General features: G+C 37.4%; 1 protein-coding gene across 2 annotated transcripts in view; it reads right to left on the bottom strand.

Annotated features, from left to right (window-relative positions):
* Window positions 1–26,718, bottom strand: part of CSMD3 (CUB and Sushi multiple domains 3) — a 771,720-nt gene that overhangs the window by 169,154 nt on the left and 575,848 nt on the right. For both annotated transcript variants that reach the window (XM_084864313.1, XM_084864314.1), the window contains one exon: window positions 13,260–13,376. In XM_084864313.1, coding sequence (XP_084720439.1) covers window positions 13,260–13,376 — 117 coding nt within the window. The remainder of the gene's footprint in view (window positions 1–13,259; window positions 13,377–26,718) is intronic.

Below are 26,718 nucleotides of genomic sequence, written 5' to 3'. Positions count from 1 at the left end.
GTTCAAAATTCTAACAAATAAAATGTCTGTGCCAGTAAGAGCCAGGTGAATATTATTTCTAGATTGCCAGACGACTTAAATAGAGTGTATGCTACTGAGACCAATTAAAGATTTCTGTTTCATTGGGCATCAGATATCCTCAGCCTAAAAAATGTCTCTGTGAAACAGAGTGGGAACGAAATAAGCATTTTTTAATTGGTCTAAATGTGGCATAGGAAGCCTTCCATAATCTGCTCTTCCACTTTCAAGTATATTTGTCTCTGAATAGTGCTTTTCTCTTCAACCAGAGGGGAAAATATGCACTGTAGTTTCTTTCAGACACCATTTACCATATGTCTATGCCATTTCCTGTGTTGTTCTCTCTGGCTACAATATTGTTCAACTGGCTCTAAGTCTCAGGTCACACACAATTCCTTTAGGTAAATATTTCTGACGCCAATGCCGCCAATCTCTCAAGCCTGCTGTTTTTCCTTAGCGGCTTCACAAACATCTATTATAGCATTTTCCACATTCTTTTAAAATAAACTCTTCAATTATCTAATTCCTTTTATATGATCTCTTGAAGAGCAGGAACCATTGTTTATATAACCTTTGTACACAGCTTCTAGCTCCAGGCTGAGTATACATGCTGTCTGAATAAATAATTGATCCAATTAGTGAAAAAGTGCGACTTATGGGCTACATAATATAGATTTCTACCCACCATGAGGTTAGAATGAATAGAATTATATGCCTATAAATTTAGAGATGGTAGAAAAGAACACAAAGATAAGAAAAAGGAAGTCACTGAGTTTCCAAATCTCTCCACTAAACACTAAAACATACCACTAGATTGATGTCAGATTTATTCCACAGATGAGTTTTGTTTGGATCATACTGTGTTTTCAAACACTTTGAAATTTAACTATAATAAAGAGGGCATGAAATCTTTAGTTCCCCCTGGTATCACCATGTCTTACTACTAGGCCCACATCCTACTCTCATTTATTTCATTTGCCATTAAGTCAAAGCTTTAAATTTGAATTTGAATTGGCAGCCCCTGTACCAATAAAATAAATATTGTATCATATTAAAAAAAATTTCTATATAAAAGCCTAAGCGGCCATCTGACCATTTGACCACTTTCCCTGCAGCTATGATGCGCAAAGACCACTAGAAGACAGATGCTCCGACCGGTACAGGAGGGAACCCGATTCCTTATGGAATCAGCCATGGGTTAGGTTGCTGCTGGGGCATTGTTAGCCCTGAATCAGCTTTACCTGCACTCTGGTAAAATTATATCCAGAGATAATTTCGGCCCAATCCCCACAGGCCAGGCCGAGAGACCCCACTGCACACGTGTCCTCCAGTATTATATAAAATGTTGCCAACAGAAGCAATAAGACTAGAGAAACTATGGCATTTAGTTTGATATTTTAATGGAAAACATAGCCTTAGTGAATTTGGAAAATATTCTAGTTACCTATCTGTGTTAGAGGTTCCCATCCTCAGCAAAAGCAGTTAGGTTAAAATGTTAAGAGTCCGTATAAAATGTAAGAGAATGTAGTTAAAACCTTCTGAATTCAGGGACTAAAACAACACTTCTATAGTGTGTGACATGTACCATGTGTTTGTATACCAACTAGGTAATTAACACTTCATTCTTTAACTTATTTGAAATATAATTCATTGAGTTTTCCAACAAATGGATTATTTCAAAATTATTTTTTGTTAGGCCCAAAGCAGACAGATTCTATCATATGAGTCACCCAAACAGAAAAATAAAAACATCTGCATTTTAATTGTAGTCAGCGCTGGGCTGCAGTGTTGAACCATCAGAGATCATTATGCTATCCTGAAATATCAGTGGGAGAGCATCAAAAATGATGAGTATTCCATGTTTACAGAAGACTATGCCTGTGGCATGCTGTGTTCTTTTGTGAATCATTTATCATTTACCATTAATCTGTCATACTATGAAATATTACAAATGTGATTCTGCATGACAGAATAATGAAACACTAAAACAGGCTATATTTAATAATTTCTCCATGAAATCTTTTCCAGAAAATGTTATGCATACATATGCATTTTTTCCCTTTTGTGATTTCAAATGCTCTCCCATATCATATTCTGAAAGGAAGACCACCCATTTTATAGTAAAATTGTAGGTAATATTTTCTCTTAGATATGAATATTTGAGCTAATCTAAGGAATTATTTGGTACCCAATGACAGGGGAATAGAGTTAAGAGTAATCTTCTAACTTTTGAGGTGAGTAAAAGATTTAAAAAAAAAATGCCTTTAAAAGTGTTTATGGAACATTGATGAGAAATAGAGTAAAAAAAGGTAAAGATAACCACTGAGGATATTCTAATGCAATGAAAACAAACAAAACAGAAAAGAAATCAAAGAGAAAGAAAATAAAAATAATGTGGCATGTCACTGTTATACTGCTTATCTTACTTTTGAAGGAACATAAAAGATTCAGAACTTATGGTAAATTTATAGTCACCTTTATAATTAGCTGAAATTATATAAATCCATGTAATTCTATAAGCAGACTCTTGAATTTCAGAAAAAGTTGTTAGTACTTTCCTATAATTTACTTCTCTAGGTGCAAGTAAGAATAGTTTTTAAATTTAAAATTAGATTTCACTTTTCTTTGAAATGGGAAGATCCTTAGAGACCACTGAATCAAACATTTATTCTTATAAATAAAGAAAATGAGACTCAGAAAACTTAAATATCTTGCTCAAGGCCATATAATCAGTTAGAGGAAGATAAAGAACTATAATTCAGACCTTTGGATCCTAATTCAACTTATTTTTCACTATTCCACAATAACTACCCAATCTTCTCTTTATTCAGTTTATTACTGTTACCATCATTGTCTTTATTACTTTGAACCTTATTTCAAAACAATCTTCAGCACTCTGATGCCAGTAAATTGGCAATAAATAGTCTAATGAGGCAACCACTAAACTTGTCATCTTGTAAAAGAAAACAAAAAGTAAAAGCCATCATGAATTGGAAAAACACTGATATAATGAAATATAATCACTATTTAAACAAATTGTAAAATGTCTAGCTTAATATTCTTGCACTATGTTTCCAATAATCTTCTTAGAATTTTAAGAGCCAATAATGAATTCTTTTTTAAAAAAAAATATATTTTATTGACTTTTTACAGAGAGGAAGAGAAAGGGATAGAGAGTTAGAAACATCGATGAGAGAGAATCATCGATCAGCTGCCTCTTGCACACCCCCTACTGGGATGTGCCCGCAACCAAGGTACATGCCTTTGACCGGAATCAAAGCTGGACCTTTCAGTCTGCAAGCTGACGCTCTATCCACTGAGCTAAACCAGTTTTGGCACAAGGCAGATTTTAAATTAATTTTAGTAACAACTGAGCTGCAAACCTTCATGGTGTTAATACAGAGGATGAAATTAGAGTTATTTCTGGGGATCCCACAAAATTTAAACAATTTCATATCCTATAGTCTAAAGGGATTGATAAATATAAATAGTAAACAAGGAAGTATGCTTCATTTTAATCATCAGAATTATTGCCCTAACTAAATATCCCATAGTGGCCATGAAAACATTGACCAAAAAAAAAAAATGTAATAAATTAAATCATGTCTTTGGCACTTATAATAAATGGGCTTGACAAACTGAGATCCCATGGGTCTTTTCCCACAACTAAAATAGTTAATGTGTTTCAATATATATTAAAAGAGAGGCTTAAAAGTTTAAATAAAAGAATTATTTAGAGAAGTAGTATTTATTCCACCATTTCTCCATTTAACGGCCCAATTTGCCTGTTCTGAAACCTGGAAAGAATCAATGGTATCTCCTAGTAAATTACTGCAACCTTAATCTTTGGTTTCAACATTAAAGACCCCATATTCACTATTATTGAATGTACTGACTCCATCCAATCATCAGCTGGTAAATATTTCACTAGTGTTGATTTGACTCATATGTTCTGTTGTATGCCTATTTTCAAAGCCTCTCAGCCATAGTTTGCCTTCAGCTTTGACCGAATACAACACTTATTGCTTTAAACTTCATGGTCCTGGCTACCAAGGAGGTTTTCAACAGCCCAACAGCCCGGCCATCACACTCTGTCTCTGTAGGCGAGATCATGGATTGCATCCAACTGTCTCAAGCAGTATGGGTAATGACATCACACCGATGGCATCTTCTTTCAAAGAGATTCACTTGCCATGATCATTCAAGGCACGCAAATGCAGAGGAGCTCTCAAAGAGGAGCAGGTTCTATTTCCTCATCCATAATAGAAGGCCCTCGTTAAATCTCTCGTAATTATTTGGTCAATCAAAAGCAACTCCATCTATGATCCCGTTAAGAAAGTACTATTGACCCTCCTGGTACCACAATGTTAAACCCAGATCAAAACCTTTCAGGAATTCTCAGATTTTGAGGGCAACATAGTCCTCATTTACACTTTTACTTAAGCCCATTCCTGCTGTTTCTATTAAACTGATCACCTTGAATGGAGCCTCCTACAAAAAGTCTTTAGAATCTTTCCTATTAATACAATAGGCACTACCCTCTACAGACTCCATATGTTGTCCATGGACTGCTGATGTAAAAAGCTCCTTCCTAAACCCCTATTATAAGCCATGGCAGCAGCAATTCTGCATACTGACTCTCCTGGAAACTCATAGGTGCTCAGTGGCCCTGAGTCCAGCTGTCCATTATGCCTTGAGTCATGGAAGTAGTACCCTGCAAGTCGGGTATGGCCACAAAGGCTTCCTTGCTAAAATACAAATAATACTAACATATTAGAGCCAAACCTGGGTCCTCTGGCATATTCCACTTGGATAAGGATACGGCCTTCCTTTTCCTCAATTCCTTGGTAGATGTTATGATTTTACAGACCCTCGTTCCTCTTCTGGACCTGTTAGCTATTTGAGGATTTCCTTGGGATCAACTGAGTGAACAGCAAAGGAAGTCTATATACCTTAGAGACAATATGGCCACCATTATCACACATAAATCAACTCCCTGGTAAGCTGCATTTAAAAAAAAAAGTAAATCCTCACCTGAGGATACTTTTCTCATTAATTTTCTTAAAAAGTGGAAAGGAGGGGGAGAGAAAGAAACATCGAAATGAGAGAGACATATGGATTGGTTGCCTCCCATATCGGCTCTGAGTGGGGCCGTGAATTGAGATACTTGCCCTTGACCAGGAATTAAACCTGAGACCTTCCAGTACACACAGTATGATGCTCTAACCACTTAACCATGCTGGCCAGGGAGCTGCTGCTTTTAATACCTTAATCAAGCTGTTCCTGATAAAACACTCAATGATAAATACAATTGCCTAAACTCTGAGAAGTCATCTTTATCCTGGATGCCCGGTCAGTAATGAGGTCAGCAAGTAGCTCCAGCTAAATATAGACCCTTGGGCAACTGTCAGTCGTTTGGCTATGTGATCCAGCAATGAAAGCAACAACAATTCCTAATCCAAAGTTGCCCTTTTGGGGTAAAATTTTCTGGGAATATTGCCTCAGAGATACCTAAAATATAAATCAGTGCCACATATATGGCCTATGCATACTAAAGCCACAGTACAAGGCCTCACCAAGCTACTGGTACTCCATCTCCTCTTCAGCATTCTAGTTGTAAGTGACCGTGATCCAGGCACCCACAATACAAAATGCTGAGCTCTTGTACTAGATATTCAATAGGATTTTTACCTCTTTAACCAATCTCTGGAGACAGGCCTGATACAATTCCATCATGGCTTAATTAAACAAGCTCAAATTCTATTACAAATTAAGCATGGCACATTTCACTCATCGGTCAAACACCAAAACTGAATTGTGATAAAGTCTAACCTATTTTTGATGTTTGATTGCTGACAGCTTTCCAGGCTTACCCCTCTTATTCCTCCCTGCTTCCCTCTCCCCCTCTTCTTTTTGCTCCACATCTGGGCAAGCAGCTGTGAAGTGTCTGAGTATAAGCTCCTTTAGATCCTGTAGAAAGTTCAAACCACACGAAGCCCTGACCTGTGTTAGTAAACTTCCACTCCAATACCATCCCCTGAGCACAATAAAACCACTTAGCTTTCCTTGCTCCTTAAACCATTTTGAATCATCTTGAGATCCTGCCCTGTTCTGCTCAGAAAGCCTCATTACATGTCATGTGTAAGAAAGCCTACCACACTCTCTTAGTGCACATGTGGTGTCATGAGTCTTGACATTCAAATCAAATTGCAAATGGGGAGGAGTTCTGGTTCTACCTGGTGACCAAACACACCTACTGATCAAATTATATAACTAGTCCGCAAAGAATTAGATAATCTTACCAAATAAAAGAGAAACATGCAAATTAACCATCACTCTGCTACACTCACAGCCAATCAGCATGAGGTTAATTTGCATACGCAGGTGCAGAGCTGAGTGAAGCTTGCTATGAGGGGAAGGAAGACAGTGGAGGAAGCTACTGGAGTGGTGCTCCAGACAGAAGCGAGGACTTGCTGGCTGGGAGGCCTGGGAGCGGGGAGGTGCCAGCTCCCAGTCAGAGTGGGGACGCGGCTGGGGACTAGGGACTTGCTGATTCCTTGGTGGGCTGGGAGTGAAGCCAGGGGAAGGAAGGCCTATTCTTGCATGAATATCATGCAACAGGCCTCTAGTATAATTATAAACAGACAGATGGGTTAACCATATTTTTCTTACTCTAAAATGTTAGGGCCAAAAAAAGTAAGAGTTTTCTTTCTTATAGGCACAAAATTAGCATATAGTAGTCCTCCCTTATCCATGGAGGATACATGCCAAGACCTGCAGTGGATGCTTGACATCATAAATAGTACCAAACCCTACGTATACTAAGTTTTATCCTATACACACATATCCTTGATAAAGTTTAACTTATAAGTTAGGGTCAGTAAGAGATTAACAATAGCAATAAAATAGAATAATTATAATAACGTATATAATAAAAATTATTTGAATATGCTATCTCTCTTTCAAAATATCTTACCCTTCTTGCTGGGATGATGTGGGATGCTAAAATGCAAAACATATCCCTGACTCTCTGTAACCATTCTTTACTTGCAGTAAGTAGTTTGGTATCCCTCCCTCATTTCTGGGGATCCCTTGTTGAACTCTTTATATAGACTCCATTCTTTCTGGAGCAACAAGTGGCCATCAATTAGAACATGTTGTTTTGTTCCTATCTTCCACCTCAAATCCAATGCCTTTTCCATGATGACTAAGCCTTATCAGCCAGTGTGGCCATAACTTTTGTAGTGTGAAGTATGGCAGCAAAACTAATGCAAATTTTTCCCCTTCTTCAAAATTTCACAAACGAAAGATTCATTCTTATTGAGATAGTTATGTAGTTATTATCTATGTTTTAATATAATATTATGGTAATGTTTGAAATAAAAACAAAACAAAAACAAACTATAATTCTATGTTATAGTCAAATGGCATAGAGAAAGATGTTTTGAAAGAAAAAAAAATACTGTAATGGGAAGTAAGAAAGATAATGGCTGCAACTAACAAACACACATAAAATATGTGGAAGTAGGAGAGAAGTTCAAGATAAGATAGCTATTAAAAATTAAGAAAAAGCCTCTCACACAGCAATACACAGAAGGTTTTCATAACTTTATGTGCCCACTGTATAGAGTAATTCATTGTACAGAGCAGACTAGACCCATGGTCGGCAAACTGTGGCTTGCGAGCCACATGCGGCTCTTTGGCCCCTTGAGTGTGGCTCTTCCACAAAATACTATGGCCTGGGCGAGTCTATTTTGAAGAAGTGGTGTTAGAAGAAGTTCGTTTAAAACATTTGGCTCTCAAAAAAAATTTTAATTGTTGTACTGTTCATATTTAGCTCTGTTGACCAATGAGTTTGCTGACAACTGGACTAGACTGACAATAACTTTGTATTATTGGGGTATTCATACATTTGAAACCTATGCAATGAAGATCCCACACTAATAACAAGAGAGATGAAAAAGAGCATATTGACTTGGGGTGGTAAACACACAGTACAGTGCACAGATGATGTATTACAGAATTGTTTTGCCTGAAACCCATATAATTTTGTTAATCAACTTCTCCCCAATAAATAAAATTTCAAAAAAAAAGAAGAAAAACTTGAAAAGTTTTTATACACACTTCCAAAATTCTTGGGAAAGAGTAAGCTTTGTAGCTTAACAAACATGCATTCCTGTGAGTCTGTTAGGAGGTAAAATCATCTGGGACAGCGGTTGCCAACCGGTGGCCCATGGACCACTGGTGGTCCATGAGGTCTGAATGGTTGGCATGGAGACCACTGATCTGGGAGGTTAAACGCAAAATTAAGTCACCACAGATTATCCTAAATCTCTTCAAGGTGATTCATACGTTGGAATTCTCTAAGAAATCTGAATGTCAGTTTGCACTCTAAACAGCTGATATTTGATACTAAAGTACATACTTTCCATAGAGTCATCCATGTTAAGATTTTTCTATATAAAGCTGCAGCAATGCAGTTTATTCTATGTTGTGGGTTGAATAGCGTCCCCTCACTCCAATTATCTTCTACTCAAAACCTCAAAATTTTTATTGTATTTGGAAGCAGGGTCTTTGGAGATGGAATTAAACATTAAAATGAGATGATACTGGGTATAGGTGGGCCCTAAATTCAGAAACTGGTATTACTGGAAGAGAGGGTCAGAGAAACAGACAGAAACAGAGGAGACACACAGGGAGAAAGGTCTTGCAAAGACAAAGGCGGGTATTAGAATAATGCATCTGTAAACTAGCCAATAGTACAGATTCCTGGGAGTCACTAGAAGCTGGGAAAAGACCGGGAAAGTTCTTCCCTAAGGCCCGCAGAGGGCATGCGGACATAATGATGACTTGGTTCAGAGGTCCAGAGCTGTGAGATAGTACATTTCTGTTCTGTGAAGCCACCAACTTTATAGAATTCTGTTATGACTGTCCCAGAACACAAATGCACATGCTTTTACAGATAATCCCTAGAATGTAGGAGAGGGTGATTAAGGGGAGACAGGGATGAGCGAATGGGAAGCGATGATAATTTCAAAAGGTAACAGACCATGTGAAACTAATTCAGGTATTATGTTACTAAATACGAATAATTTCTTCTGAAATTATTACAGTTTTAAAGAGCTTTCTATTTGTTAAATCCTTCATCCTTCAATTGCTCATGCATCTTGCTTTGCCAATTGGTCCATTCAATGTTGACCTCTGCACTGAGTCTTTACCTAAAACAAAAGCTCCATTATCTTCTATTGCAGAAGAAAACAGACAAAAACAAACACTAGCCTTTGATTTATATCCCACTTTGGCTGCCATCCTAGCCTTTTTTTTTTCCCCAGCCAAGTTTGTTAAAATAGATATTCACAATGTTTATTCACTGATTTTACTAATTCCCCCCTCCCTGCAATTTGATGTTGGCTGTTACACTCTAAGTGTGAGTGCATATTAATAAAACTATTTCAACTCTAAAAATATCAACAGCTCTCTTACATTCGAAAGCACTTTATGTAAACCAAACTAAAAATAAAATAAAATCTGTCCTCAATGTGTTTGCCACTTAAAATAATGCACAAAACTTAAGCAACCAAACCAAAAGGGAAAGCAACTGTTATTGAAATTTGAAAGATGAAGAAACATTAAAACATGTTTTATTTATAAAGTAGGGTATTTTTAATCTACAAATCCAATTAAAATAGTTTAATTGTATAGAATAAAGTGAAATTCTAATAAATGCTATTCAACTGACCTAGAATAATTATTTTTTCTAAGTATATAGCACCACTGGAATCCAGCAGAATAAATATTCCCCAAGTGAACCTAATATCTGAAATTCAAATGCAATCCAATGATGCTTATGAAGGTATTATAATTGACAATTCATTTATTGAGATAACCTGAAAGATAGGAATGGACTGGTAGATCAAATAGTATTCATTTAATCAACCAGTAGAGTCACATATATGTACATTTAACTTATATGAATTCATTTCTACACCAGGCAAAAATAATGGAAATAATGTGGTGCCACATGACCTGTGTAAGAAACCAAAATAGCTCATCTGGTTTTATCTGAAGAAACTGTTACCTGTCCTGACACTGGAGGGAAAATGTCCTGTTAAAATTACTCAGAAGACAATATGGCTTGTGCGATGTCATGTAGATGATCCTAATGGGATATTTAAGGTATTTCAAGGGTAATGACTATATGTGATTTTCTTCTTATAGAAAACTTTGAACCTTAATCCATATAAAAAAGGTAATCCCAATGAATAAACTGATGTATTTGACAGATATTATGCTAAATAAATTTACAGACTAAAATTCTAAGAGTATATATATATATATATTCAACATATAAAAGCTATAAAAGAAGACATGGTTATAATTTGGGATAAATGACAAGAAAAGAGATAATAGTAAGAAGTGATATATTATCGAATTATATTTTAAAAATCATAAAATAAAGCCTAATGTGGCAACAGAATGAAATTATGGCAGAGTGAGGCTGAGAGGAAGCAGAAGCAAACAGGAATTTTATTTGTGCAGACCTAGTGACTATTGCTTGATCATCTCACAGTAAGTAGGCAGAGGTAAAGCTAGGAAGAGGTCAATGATCAGTACTTATTTAATTCTGCTGGTCTGCTCCCAAATGTTAGGAAATCATTAGGTAACTGGTGATCTATTGGAGATGTGAAACACAAGATATTTGTTTTTGTGCTTTCATTACACAATATAAATGTTTTATTTTTAGCCATGCTATTCTTAAGACCCTAGTCTGGCAATCCATTTTATTTCATCTTTTTTGGGGGAAGGAGTCTATGAATGTGAACATAAAGAAAAGTGTGTGTGTAGGTGCACACATGTGTATAGGACTTGCTATGTGTTATTATGCCAGTCATGTATATAAATTACTTAATTATAAGACTATGAGGTAGACATTTACCATCTCTCATTCGTAGATTTAAAAAGTAAGGCTCAGGCTGATGATTGACTTGTCCGGTGAAAAAAGCTAACTGGGATGGGCTCTGAACGCAGAAATCTTACTCTGAAACTGGCATTCTGAAACCTAAAGGTATTGAGCATGAACTATGTGAAACATACTCTGTATATACAACCTCATTTATTTCTCACGACAACTCTGCTCTGCAGGCGTAATGATCCTTATTTTGCAAATAAAGAAACTGGGTCTCAAAGAGATTACTATATGATTTTCCAAACACAGAAAGCTAAAATGTGATAGCTTAAATTAGAATCCTAGTCTCTTTAACTTTATATGTACTTTGAAATGAAAAAAAAAATGATGACACATTTATAAAAATAAAATCAGCTCCCTTACTGATGATAAGTCAAAGTATATTTGATTTTAATCCACAAATAATCCAAATTTTGTTTTAAAAAAAGTTTTAAAAAACACTGATTGGTTGCACAATTTTTAAAATCTGTTAATATACTTTTACTAGAGGCCCTGTGCACAGGATTCATGCACTGGGGGGAGAGGGGTGTGGCCTGCAGGGATCAACCCACTGTGGGAGTGCCACTCATCTCAGTCAACTGAGTGGTTGTGGACCCACCTTTTGAGTGGTTGTTCCCACTGTGGGAGTGCACTGACCACCAGGGGGCAGCTCCTGTGTTGAGTGTCTGCCCCGTGGTGGTCAGTGCATATCATAGCGACTGGTAGACCAGTCATTTTGGTCATTCCTCTGTTTGATCATTGGGCTTTTATTACATATGATTTTAATCACTATTTTGTCTCTTTTTGAACATACGTAGGCTACTATAAAACATCACTAGGTGATCAGCATATCTACCTGACAGGGAAGAAAATAACTGTTTATTCTCTTTCTCGTTCTGTGACCACATGGTATCCTAAGAACAGAATATAATAAAACAAAAAGAGGGCTTTTCAAGAGGACTCAGATAACCATGAAGTCTCTGGGACCACCATTGCCAAGATCATGTCCACAACCATGTAACAATTTTGGCAGCTGGAAACTATAACTATAACCCTTCTTAGGCTCAAAAGGCAAAAAATAAACACAATTAAGTAGATGATGTATTTCTTTCTAAACTATTGTTCTCTTCACAAAGAGGTCAACTCTGACTCAAATGGTCAAAATGCTAGGAAGAAGAAATGTTTTGTAGAGTACAGAAATAGACACCTTGCTAAGGCTGGCATCATCATTCTACAATAGTTCAAGGTTGAAATAAAAGGGTTAGTACTTCATTTCTGATGACAATGTTCTCTCATGTAAGTTAAAAACCTTGGACTTGTTTCAGAAGAGAGAAAAGGAGGATATATAGGTCTTATCTGATCATAAGAAATTGGACTGGAAGCATCAGCTTATTTTATATATTCGCAGAAACATTAAGATATGATCCAAAAACCTTGATACGACAACATCCATGTCCTTCTGCTAAAATAGTCACCCAGGCCCCACACATCCATGACAGCTATAGCAAATCCTTTTACCATATAACACGATGCTGTAAATCTAAATTCTACAAGTCTGAACTTTCAGCCCCTCTCCCACATTATACTACTGCTCACTAAATTTCCTTTGCCCATCCATCCATAAACAGAGCTTAACCTGGGTTAGATCCAGCCGGGTCTCAGATCCAAACCCTTTAGAAGCCAGGTAAGTGACTCTAAGGCTTGTGATCAGGGAGATGTAAAGGCAGCAAAGGACACGCTGTCTCCTCAGTGCCAATGCAGAACAGATTGTCAGGTTGACAAGATGAGCTGAAATGTCCTTTGCTGTCTTTCTTTATTCGTTGCTGCCCCAGGAACAAAGTCTTCAAAAAAAAAAATATTTCTTTCTGGAAATGTGTCAATATAGCATAAAACTTATTTAACTATTTATATACTTTTGTCATTATTATAATACTTCTATATTTGACTGCATATTTTACAGAGCAGGCTGCTTTATGCTCTGGTAATTTCCCATTTTATGTCATTCAAATATGAAGGCACTTGCAAAGTTACTGGATGTACTTATTTTTAAAAATTAAAAACAATCCTGTTTTCATTTTTATATTGTTGTTCACCTGTGTATTTGACTGTAAATTCAAATGGAATAAAATGACCTCAAATTTTATTATTATAAAGTTTTCTAGAAGGATTGCAAAGTAAAGTACTTTATGAATAGTACATATTTTCATTAAAAAAAACTAACATTTTTGAATAACATGTAGTGGAAAATAAAGATGTCTGTAATGAAATGCTACATGATGAGATGAATCTGACTTACCAAATTCCTTGGGAACTGCTATAGAATAAACACAATTATGTCCCACACTGTAATTTTTTGGGTAGTTTGGCGATAGGACAGTGCCTTCTGAACCCGTTGAACGACTTCCACATGGTGCTAGAAAATAAAAATGATAGCACATTATTTTTGGAAAAATCAATTAAAAATCATATTGAGACAGGCCAATAAGCCAACATAAGTAAAACAGGGAAACAGAGAGATAATTGAAAAACTGGCCGAGCAATGTACAGCCAGATACAGAACGTCACCTTCCTAGAGATAACATCTATAGCCCAGCAAAGTAGCATAACCAGGTGGGCAGTGCCAGGACCAGCTGCGATGACTAATGACCCCTGCCCTGGCACTGATCCATCAGTAGAGACCAGAACTCTGAAAGAGCACACCTGGAAAACTGATGACGATTCTGCTGAAACTCTCCCCCTGAGACCTCTCTTAAGATTCCTGCCTGCAAGAGAGAGAGAAAACCCAAAAGACAAAGGACCCAGAGTGAGATGTCCCTCTGTGGAGCAGCCCATGCCATTCCCTTCCCCCTTTTCTTCCCCAACTTCTTTCCTCACAGGCACGCATCTCTTCAACTCTAAGGGACCCCATGAGTCTGGCAACCAGGGGAGCAATGGGCAGTGGCAGCATGTCCTTCCTGGGCTAACCTCCCAAACCTGTCTCCAAGGCCCCCTTTTCTCTGACTTCCCTGTGAGCCAAAGCAGCCCAACCCAGGTCACCCCTGTTGCATCTTCTATGCTGAGCCCCTCTTTGTTTCACTGTCCCCAGCTTTAATAAATGTACCCACACAGTCACCTGGACTCCTGTTGTAAAATCCTTTCTACAGAAAGTCAAGAACCCACACCCTACTGTTTAGGGCCAGGTCCCCTGTTTGGTACCAATATTAGGAGCATTTTCTTAATATAAAAATGTGGCTTCTAGATTTAAGGCATATCATGTTTCTCCATATATTAATAAGATCTCCCATTGTCAAGTATTTAAAAAAAAATTGTGCACAAAAGATTTTAAACAAAGAGATTTTATTCTTCTCAGTAATAAAGTAATATAATAATACTAGAGGCCCGGTGCACAGATTCGTAAATGGATGGGTTTTGGCCAGCCCTCCCCAACAGGGGCCGATAGGCCAGACTGGCAGGAAGGTCGGGGAGCTGATCAGGCGTGGGGCCGGCCAGGGGGAGGGGCCATGGGAGGTTGGGGCGGGGGGATGATGGGGGACCCAATCAGGCCAGTTGGCCTGAGCAGTGCATGTTATAGCGATGGGTTGTTCTGGTTGTTTCGTTGTTCTGATCGCTTGGCATATATATATATATATATATATATATATATATATATATATATAGTAATGATGCTATCTCTAGAAGTAATGGAGGGCCTACTGTCTTTTATGATAAAACGATAATCATCTTCTTTATAATGATAAGAAATTACATATGCAAGGGAGAAACTGTTTCACTTTGAAAATCTACTGAAAAAATCAACCCTGATTATGCTGTCACCAAATTACTTCTATACATGGTACAAGGATGATTGTGCATTTACTCACTCATCTGGAGAAAATTCTCTCACCAACCTTTACCTGTTTATATGATTTACATTTAAATGTGAGGAGACACTGATGGTGTCAGAGGCAGACGTTTTGCTACCTCAGCCCTCAGTGAGCTATGTTCCTAAAAAGCTGAGGGTGAAATCACTGTGTCTAGGAAATTTGTAGGTGATTGTTTTGTTGTTTATAAGAAATGTGAATGCATCAGAGAGAGACTGAGCTACTAATAGAGATTTAGGAATAAAAGGCACAAAGAAGATACGCTGGTACTCTTTAAGTAAATGAAATCACCCAGAAAAAAAGTATGTAGAATAAGAAAAGATGGCCAAAAAGGAGATCAGCAGCATGCTCCGGTAGGATCAGACAGAGGTGGCTTCAGAGAAATCAGTTTCTTGGGAGCCAAGAGAGAAGAGAGTTTCTATTCAAAAAAAAAAAAAAAAAAAGGAGTCTAAGTAGAAAGTCCATCTGGAGTATCAGAGGACAGAGAGGTTCTTTAGGCCCATGGTTTCCTTGAGGAGGGATTTTGCCTGGAGCTGCCTGCCTGCTGGCCCCACCGCACCCCCTGGGGAGGTGGAATGAGCCTCCTGATTGGTGAGCTCAGGACAGAAACTTACTGCCAGAGGGAGCCACCTGCCTGCAGAGCATAGGTTTCCTCCTCTACAGTCTAAGCGAGGGAGTGGCCTTTCTTACTGCACCTGTAAGTGCATAAAAAGCTCCATGTTACTGACCCTCACCTTTACAATATTAAAACTGACGGCTGATTTCTTTCAGCCTACCTCTTAGTCGGCTTTGAACTTGTGCAGGATTCCCCGCAAACACCATCTATGGAGTTTCTGGCATTATTCATACAGTAGTTTCAACCAGGGAAGCTTTGTATCAGTTATAGCCGGCAAAACCAAACCCAGCCCAAGCCAAGAGAGGCTTGAACATTTTTAAAGAGTTATAAACAAAACAGAAACTAAGAACATGCAACAGACATGTGGCCAGCAAAGCCCCAAATGCCATTTGGCCTTTTAACAGAAAAATTTTGCCAACCCTTAAAATAGAGTCGAGAGGAGGGAGCTAGGCTGTAGTTGGATGAAGAACAAGTGGTGCATAAAGAAATGCAAAAGTAATCAGAATCCTAGCCATAAAGGGAAGGAGAATGTTGGGAGTAGCGGGGGCAGATGCAGAGCTCAATGAGTTTCTGTGATGTGGTTTTGTTTAATAGTGAAGGGGTTTTCACAGCAGGAAGGTAAGGGCGCTGACCTGGAGGCTTGGAAAAGATGAGATTAACAACAAAAGGGGAGTGATTGGTTATAAGAGGCATCAGGGACATGCCTCTGTACCTGAGAAAGGGCTGGAAGAGACAAGGGTTTGGGTTTATGCTGGCAATTTATCAGAGGTAATGTCGGACTTTCTGAATCACAAGAACTGGAAGGGGTGTGTCATGTGGCTTGAGAAGAGTCATGAATGTTTGAAAAAGTGAAACATTTTTGTTGATTCCTGACCAAAGTTTAAAATATAGCAACATATTTAAACACCACACACACACAAACACATACACACACACACACACACACACACACACTATGGTGTACTGAGATGGTGGCTGATGAATTAGGTCTGTTTTTCTTTTTATATTCCATAAAATGGTTATAGCTAGTTAGACTTAAAGATACTAAAATTAGAACTCCCCAGAATAACAACAAATTGACAGTGATGATAATAAGCAAAGGTGCATCACTCTCATCACTCATTATTGTTTGAAATTAGTCAGGTGTGTTCTTATTTCAGCACTGATAACTTTATTCAATACTGCTCTCAGATAATCATTCAAGGATAAGTAAGCATGTTTTATGTTAAACTTTCTTTCTGAGTGAAGATGATCCAAAATTACAATACTTAGCATGTATGTGACAAAACTCTTATTCTTAAATTTGGAAAGTATGCATAGCAATGAGAGCTTCTAATTGAAGTTTAGCTTTGTGACTTAGTCATGAATATTCTGTCATTCCACATTAATGTGCATCTGACAGCTCAATTTGTTCCGTATATTTTATTTTGCATAATTAGGGTATTTAGCTTATGTTGACAATAGAATTTATAAATATAAAAAATAAAGGTTTTCATTTTAAACCACTGGTGAATATATATGAGGTTGCATATAGCCACATCCTTATGGTGACTAATATTATGTTAGATTCTGTTATTTGTACTGGTAGCAATAATTTTCTGTTTCATCTGGTCAATGATTACAGCATGTCCTAATTCATACTGAATTGTGCTGAATATTGTAATGACTGAAAATATTTTTTGCAGCTTATCAATATCATAAAAAGGGGAAAATGAACTATGGATTGCGATAGTTTTATTGTAATCTGTTTTATACTTATTAAAATCTAAATGGAATAATAACTAAGCCAAGCTAACTTTACTAATTCTTCTAATATTGGTTCCTAAATGCTTTTCACATTCTCTCTTCCTGTTTTAATTTAATCTTGTTGGCAAGTAGAGAAAAGGACAGCCTTTATCTTTCTGGCTCTAACAATCAGTAGAAGATAAAAGGAAGCCAGGGCTTTTAATTCTACCCTTATTTTTGCTATCTGATTTACACATGTGGGCCTATTGCTTCTCCAGACAGCCTTTATTATTAGAATGCATTAACTGTAAGGATTTGCCTGTTCCTGATGATAACCTATGCTAAGAGTACCTTAAATCTGCATTTTAATAGCATTTTTGTAGAGCACCTGAATTATGGGGAGAAATGGTCCTATGGTTAACTAAGTTTGGGAGAATACATGGATAAAAGAAACAAGGTTCTTTCCTATATATTGAGACTTTAGTAAAGTTTGGGGAACATCATGCTCTTTCTTACAACTTTGTTTGATCACGGAGACGTTCCAGTGAAACGTCTCACAGGACCAATGTTCCCCAGGACACACTTTGCAAAATGCCAGGCTGATGATTCTAAAACGTGCTATCACTTTGGCAACAATTCTAACATTGATATCATTGACCGGAATCAATTATTATTTTGCAGCACTATAGGACTATGTGCTATGTACACATATAAAACCAAAGTGTTTATTTTTAGAGTCAAAGTATTTTAAAGATTTAAAATGCAAAAATTAGCCTATTATAAAGTGCCATTGTTCTTGATAAGCTCTCCCTGACTTTTGGGGTCCAATACATTATTGATCTGTAGCTTGCACCCTATGTAGCTTATCAGCCTGTCTGATAAGGTAGCTACCACTATCCAGACTCCCAATTCCCACAAGAACTCTTCCAATGGATAACCAGCTCACCTCACTTCCACAAGTTCTTACCACTGCTAGTTAGTTTTCTAACACACAAGTCTTAGCAACTCTTCTCTTCCTAGAACAGTTTTGATGAATAGTAGGTCTTCATAAATGTCAGTTGGATGATTAAATGAACTATGCTCGCAAGACCAGGCTCCTATAAAATGGTGTTCATAGTCAGCACATAAAACAAACATTTCATTTGGTTGAAATGACCCCTGAAACTCACTTACATCCAAGGCAGAATTGAGACAAACCCTCTCTTGGTAAGTCCATATACTGATAAACCTATTTTTTTTCTTTATGTGATTAAAATCACTACTATTATGTGAAAGATTGTGTATCTTTATGAGGAGGAAACTGGTCTTGCAGAACTTGTTACCTAGATGGAGAGACCATGGAACTGTGAACGATGCACTGCCCTGGGGGGAAGGTTATTATGCTGGTGCTAGGGCAGATTATGTTGATATGGCCTGGGGGCCTTCCTGTAAGCACAAGAAAGGGGGCGGAATCATATCTGCAAGACAAAGACCCCAGAAGGCTATAAAAAGTGAAGCCCTCAGCATGTTTCTTCACTCTGATTTGGAAATTATTCCCAGAATCCACTAGTGTTAATAAACAGGGTCCCTCCCTTTCTCTAGGAAGCAATGTTGGTATTTCTTTGGTCTTCCGTAACATTTAAACATTAGAAATGTCTCCAAAGATAAGACTTTTACAGTAGGTGAACCACATGGTCACTGAGTTCCACTGAGGAAACAACAACCAGCGAACTCATGTCTATCACTTCACAGTAGCAAACCCATGCTAACATTTCTTCACTCTGGAGTATTCCCTCATTGAGCAAGCGAAGCCAGCCACACAGTCTAGTTATGTGTTATTCTTTCCCTTTTCTCTTTCTCTGTCCACTTTTTAAAAATTTTTGGCTGAAATTCATTGTTTGATGTGTAATAAGTAAAATGTGCCCATGCTGTAACTATACTGTGCATGCTTCCTTCTCTCCTGAACTATGAGCTGTGGTGGAATAGACAGATGTGGTGTTTCCAGGGAAATCAGAGGATGAGACTGCAACTGAGTTTTAAGGCTTCTAATCAGCCAATGAAAATACTTCCCACTCCGGCTTGGTCATGTGTGTGGGGTGACGGAGGAAGATGAGGATGAGGATGGTGAGAAGCAGGAGGAAAAGCAGAAGCTGGAGGTGAAGGAGTCGTCTTCCCACTGAGTGACTCAGAAGAATCCCAGACCATTTATAGGGAAGAGGTACTACTTGAATCTTAGAGATTTTATAGCCTCAAGCTACTTGCAATTTCAATCTGTCTTCTCACTTGTGCAATGTATAATTTATTACCAAATATACCCTATAATGAAACTTATTATATAATGTTTAATTTTTTTCCTCAGAAAGCACGTTTGGTACTTTTAAAAGTGATGAATTCTTACAGGTCACAAAAGAGCAATATGATATATTAAATCAATAATTTACTAGATGTGGCCTGTGACTCCTTCAGTTTGAAAGAACTGCTGTACCTTACAAAAGTGCTGGCCCAGGTCTAGTACAATACTTATGCCCAGATTGAATGTCACAAATCATAAATCCCGGTGTAGAATGTGTTTGAAAGCTAAATCTCCCATGGGGTCTTTCCTTTATTTCTAAAGAAGGACTTTCATAACCTTAATCTCTGTGATGTGAATTTGTAATGCAGACAGCTAGACAGCCATTGCTGTCAGTATTGACTTTAAGATTAAAATTACTATTGCTTTTTTTTCTCTCTTTGTTCAAAATCTTGATCTTAGTAAAAAATAACCTCACCATTCATCTATTCATTTGATTCTCTTCTTCATGTCTCCTATGTAAGCATACATACTTCATTTTGTTTACCTGCCTTACATCATAAGCCTCCAATAAGGCTATAGTATCATAATGGTGATAAATACTAGTTTAAGTAGAAATCATTACTCTAAGTAACTTTTTTATTTTGCTCTTCATTTTCCTCTGCCTTATTTTGAGAGGTATACATTTATTTATGTGCCTGAGTTTTCTATTGCTTCATCTGTTCACCTAAATATAAAAAGCCAAAAAATCAGTCTTTATTATATGTGAATTAATTTTGTGTTATAATTCCGTACTCTTGTTTCACACTGAAGAAAATAAATCCATCTCAATGTTGTAACCAGTGGCGTGTAAACCATTTTAATGACCCACTAAGTCAACTTAGTAGGATATGAGCTTCTACATCTGTCACCTCACTGACTTCCTAGACACAGTCATTTGATTTTGCTGGCTAGGAAGGCATTCTCTTTCTCTTCCTCTCTTTTTATCTTTATCATTGAAAGTATTACCGACATCCCTTCTTTTTCCCCCAGTGACCCCCCTCCACCCTATGAATGCATTCTGTTCATCCTCTGGTACATTGTGAGTTCTGTTCTCCATCAGAGATGTGTTCTTGGGGGTGGGGGGGAAGAGTCATTCTATGACAAAAACATCCTTAGGAATAGCTGTATTCCTTGAATAATTCTTCCATGTTACTATATACAAATTCTAACAATAGTATTGATCTTTTCGATTATGTCTAATACCTAATCACTCATTTGTACCTCATTTTCAAGATTGGGATATAATTCACATACCGTATAGTTCATGCTTTTAAATGCATGTTTTTTCTAAAAGCAGATACAAAGACGTATAACCAACTCCATGGTCTCATTTTAGAATTTGTTTCCCCACAAAGAATCCGTGTATTCATTAGCAGTCATACCCCATTCACTCTACTCCCAAGTCCCTAGCAATCCCTAACCTATAATTTTATGGAAACTGTATGTGAGACAAGTTCTTAAAATGATTTTGATTGAGTTACTGTCACTTTAAAAAAAAACTCAATTTTTTTTCATCACTTAGTTTATTCTTATTTTTTTCTAAGAAATAGATCTTTTATTTTTAAAAATGTTAATATTAAAAATACTTAAAACAGTTAATATGTTGGTATAAAGTAGGTTTAGAGGGTAACAATATTTTATTAACTCCTAATGAATCTCCCCACAAATGCTGATTCCTCAGGAAAGTCTTCCTGTCCTCCCGACTGCTTCAGAAGCCCTCCTACTACAACGCTTGAGCAATTACTTTTAGGACACTGATTACAACTTGTAATAATATATTTATTTGTATGGTTCTTAGATTAAAGTCTGCCTCTATTTCTAGATTCTATGATCTATTAAAATTCCCATGTCTTATTTTTTTTTTAATTTTGCATACAATTTATACCCCTGGAGCCAAGGATAATGCTTGTTTATGCAATAAGCTTTATCCACAATCCTATATAATAGAAGCCAAGGTAGCATCACGTTTAATGTTGACACAAGATGACCACCACAAGATGGCTGCCCTCACGTCATCAAAAGATGGCCACCACAAGTTGGGAGCAACCAGACTGGCAGGGGAAGGTAGTTGGGAATGACTAGACCTGAAGGGGAGGGCAGTTGGAGGAGACCAGGCTGGCAGGGGAGGGTAGCTGGGGGCAATCAGGCCTGCAGAGGAGGGCAGTTGGGGTGATCAGGCTGGCAGGCAGAAGCAGTTAGGGGCAATCAGGCAGTTAAGCAGGTGAGAGGTTAGGAGCCAGCAGTCCTGGATTGTGCAAGGGATGTTCCAGATTGGAGAGGGTGCAGGCTGAGCTGAGGGACACCTCCCCATGCATGAATTTTGTGCTCTGGGCCTCTAGCAAAATTAATATAAGGAAAAATAAAATACAAATTATATTAATATCTTTTCTTTGACTAAATGTACAGAATGAAAAACTCATGGATATTTCAAAGCCCCCCCCCCCCTTTTTTTTTTTTTTTTTTTTTAGAGTAGCAAAGCAGAATGCCATATAAAACCCAAAGATTTGGAATCAGAAAAAACTAAGTTTAATTTCCAACTTCACTATCTATTGACTGAGCAGCCTTGGAAGAGAGGAAAATCGAACTAGAACAGGAAGTGTCTGTTAGATCTGATATATGAGGTGAGCTTAGGTAAAAATGAATTAAGAAACTCCTGACCTCATCCAGATTCATCTGGAGGCGACACAATGAGGCTTTCATAAAGGTCTTAGAAAGAGGACCTGACCTCATAAATCTCAGGAAGGAACATGAAGGGTAGTGAAAGGGCAGGAGAAACATCCCTGGAGTTTTTGCCAAATTCTTCTTTTGAGACCCTTAGAGGTACCTTTTATTACCCTACCCAGGGCATTGTCTCATGGTTTTTATTTTCCTCTCTTAATTTTTCCTAGGGCTGAAGAGCAGAATTCTCTATCCCAAAGCAAGAGGAACCTACAACTTCAATTCAGCTACTTTCTCAAGGGGTGCCCAACTGTTCACTCATGGTCAGTCCTCTACTTTTGTGGACTCTATTCTTTACAAGTCCAGGGAGAAAAAAGAGCTGAAAATATTCACAAAAAGGTGGAGAACCTTGCCCATCTTCTTCTTGTCTGTATTCTTCAGGGGTTCTTTTCCTGTTCCATGAATTTTAGATGGTTGGGGGAGGAGAGGGAATGTCTACATTTTTACTAGATTCTAACTGAATTTTTTTCTAGCAGGATTTTAGCATTTCCTTAATTTCAAATGTAGGCGACAAAACATAACAGAATTAAAAGTAACTGGGACTTTGCCACCAATAGAAATCACAGATATTTTTATATTACATTATAAATGATGCAGATGCCTCAAAATATTTATGCTCATCACTACTAAAAATTATAGTAGTTCTTAGACCTGATGATATAACTTTTAATTAAGGCATTGATTAAGAAGCAACATATTATTACATCAGTGTTTTTTTATTATAGATTTTAAGTATTTTGTAATTAATTTCTTTCAAGTATATGTATTTTATTTTATACACTTAAAAATATGGTTCTAAGGTCTATTTGGTTCATAAGACAGCACACACACACACACACACACACACACACACACTCACACACACAGAAACCCTGTGCTAATTAGTGTCATCTACTCTTTTCCTTAAGGGAGCTTGCCTCACAGATTGTTGCTTTGGCCTAAAGGGATCTGAAAAAAATACTAGTTTTATTGGAGGGTTCTTTCTTTCCTGCTCTTTTCTAAACTCAGATTTGGAACTTGGGGAGAAATGCCCAGTTATAGGGTTGGCTTAAGCTTAACGCTATTTAGAACTATAGCCTAAATATGGTTCATAGTTACTCACTAACTCTCCCATGTGTTTCAATGTAATTAACTAGATTCCTGTTTTGGGACTTGGAGCCAGATTCCTAGTTGCACAGAGAGATGTTCTATATTGTCTTCTTGAATGCATATATATCCATTAGGAAACTTGGAGTGAATGGCTCACTGGTTGCAGGGTAAATGTTCTAGTAAAATGAAATTTTTCTGCATTTAATGAAAGGGAGAAAACAGCAACTTCCCCTCTCCTCTTGCAGAGTGTCTCCTCAGAAATATAATGGAGCAAACCTTTTAATTTACAGTCTAAGGCTGCTGGCTTTCTGGCCTTTGGAAATATAAACACATACTTCTTAGATAAACTCATGGTTCTTTACAATATATTCAAGAGACAAGGTGCATCAACTGGTCTTTCAAGGATATAGTGTTATTTGGTTTTTTTAAAAATGTATACATTTGCATGAGATTCTGTGTGGTCTTTTTAGTGTGTTTCACAAACTGAGTACAATGTGTATTGTATTCTGGATATGCTTATTCGATAATAAAAGTGCTTTCTTTCTCTTTAAGGTTTTGTAAAATGACCTCTGTTCGTAGGATTTTTGTTTTCCTAATGAAAGTGGAGATTTGGCCCTCTATAGATCCAGTCTGGAGTCCCATATCATTATAAATGTACATATCTTGTCTTATTAACTTAATACCATTCCGTAATACAATTTAAACCACACCATGGTTTAATGTTATGTGTGTGTGTGTGGGGAAGGGGAGTCCTTCAGCCAGGTCTACCCCTTCTTTCAGTCTGGGAGTCCTCAGGGGATGTCCTACTGATGGCTTAGGCCTGCTCCCCATGGGAGGTGACCAGGTCTATCAGGGAAGGTGCCACCCCAATCACCCCACCACTGCTGTTGTGGCTGCCTACCCTTGGCCCTTGCAGCCACCAACATCTTTTACAGAAGGATGTCTGAAAGGACATTTGGCTCTCTGGTCTAATTAACATATTATGTTTTTATTATTATAGATAAGGAAAGAATCACTGGATTAATTTAACTTGATTTTTTTCAACTTTTTTTCTTCAATCCTCACCTGAGGACATGCTTTCTTAAAATTGTTTTAGAGAGAGAGGAAGAGGAGCAAAAGAGAGAAAGAGAGACATCTATGTGAGAGAGAAACATCATTTGGTTGCCTCCCATACACGGCCCTACTGCGATCAAATCCACAATTTAGGTATGTACCCTGATTAGTAATCACCCCACAACCTTTGAGTGTCCAATGAAGCTCTAACCAACTAAGCCACCTGGCCATGGTGTTGACTCAACTTTCTGTATAAATAAACTATTTTCTGTTTCTCTGCAAATCCTGGCAGCACATCTGGAAGTTATGTTTAAAGTCTGACTTAAAAATAGAGTTCCTGATAGCAGAGAATGGAGACATCTTAGTACAATGAGAAGCTACCCATCCTTGTGACCACCCCTCTGGAGATATGGAGTAGCCATTGAGATGCCAAAGGCAGGGGAAACAAAAATGATTTAAATATGAGCTCGAAATCAGTGGTCACAAGAAAATATTCTGTGAATTACAGCCATTGATTTGCAAATCAAGTTGCTTTTTTCCGTGGGAAATTTCACACAGTGTGCTCCAGAATCCACAGCAGTGGGGGTGGATTTATAACAATGTTAATGATACTCTAGACTAGCAGGCAGGCGGCCAACTGCAGTGCTAATGTACGTAAGAGTGCCTGGAAAAAGTAGGTGCTCAGTAACATTTGTCTACCTCTTTCCATTTCCTTTTAAATAATACCTTCCTCCCATCCTATGAAAATGAAATATGCTTCGGTCTTCTCCCAATACTACCATAACTTGTTTCAATACAAAATACATTTCACTTCTTTGTATAACATGGTTCTCATACATAATCTGTATATTTTTGTCTATGAACAAAATTCCTATGTGTAGCTGATGAAAGGCAGATATTTGATGATACTCAGAAATAATTTACCACTGTCTTTGTTTTATAAATCTTTCATCTACATGCTTTATTGATATCATATATTTAAATGAGATAACATTCTAATACTTCAGTATATTACACTAGATAATCTCTATGTACATGTATAATGAAATGGGACTCCAGACTTCTTTTCACGCCTCAAAAATGTATATACTTCAAGGACAGTTGAAATAAGGAATTAATCTAAGGAAAGATAATCTATTTAAGCAGAAGATCTGGAATAAAAGTTCAGCTATTTATTTATTCACAGCGTCTAACAATATGATTTAATTAAAAGTAGGCCACATGAGGTTTCTAATGAGAGATAACTATAAAGTTGGAAAGCTATAATTACAAAATAAATGTTTTATTTTATTGTTTGTTTCAAAGTTTTCTCTTCATTTGATAGGATAAGAGGGAGTTTTTAAAAAAGTTTTTATCATTCCTTATATAATTAGTTGGCAGTTGAACAAAGAATGATGTCAGATAACTACTTGATGTCTAATAGTAACATATTCAAGTTTATGCACTTTGGACAAGCTTATGGTTCATCAGTGATTGAGTTTCTTTAGTCTTTTAATTTCCATCCTCAGAATCGAAGACTTAGGTTAGCATGAATAAAACAGTTATTAAAAATAAGCTCCAGCCGAAACCGGTTTGGCTCAGTGGATAGAGCGTCGGGCCTGCAGACTGAAAGGTCCCAGGTTCGATTCCGGTCAAGGGCATGTACCTTGGTTGCAGGCACATCCCCAGTAGGGGGTGTGCAAGAGGCAGCTGATCGATGATTCTCTTTCATTGATGTTTCTAACTCTCTATCTCCCTCTTTTCCTCTCTGTAAAAAAATCAATAAAATATATATTTTTTTAAAAAATAAATAAGCTCCAGCCCTGGATGGTTTTGCTCAGTGGATAGAGCATTGGCCCTTGGACTGAAGGGTCCTGGGTTAGATTCCAGTCAAGGGCACCTTGGTTGCAGACTTCATCCCTGGACATGGTTGGGGCATGTGCCAGAGACAACCAAGTGATGTCTCTCTCTCACATCTATGTTCCTCTCTCCCCCTCCTTTCCACTCTCTAAAAACCAATGGAAAAACAGCCTCAGGTGAGGATTATAAAAAAGAATAAGTTGCAGATTTTCCAAAGAACTGAGTTAACACTGACTATATCTATTAAGGCATTTGTATTCTGTGCAAAGTTGATTCAAATAAAATGGAAAAAATGCACTTTAGATAAATGCTTTTATCTGTTATCAGTAGGGATTTACCTTCCCTTAATTCTGACACGTAGCCTGGAGGGAGATTTCAGGCTCAGTCTCACAACTCCATCTTGGTGTCTCACAACTGCATTCTTTCTTGAAACATCTAACCAACTAAAATATGCCAGGTACCCTTAGGCCCTACAGAGATAAAAAGATCAATACAGGTCATGAAGAATTAACCAGCCTACCCATAGGAAAGTGAGTAAGAGCAT

Source organism: Pipistrellus hanaki, assembly GCF_964339955.1.
Source record: "Pipistrellus hanaki genome assembly, chromosome: 17".
In the NCBI taxonomy this organism is placed as follows: Eukaryota; Metazoa; Chordata; class Mammalia; order Chiroptera; family Vespertilionidae; genus Pipistrellus; species Pipistrellus hanaki.
Note: the sequence above shows the minus strand (reverse complement) of the source record. Positions and strands in the feature narration are given on the sequence as shown.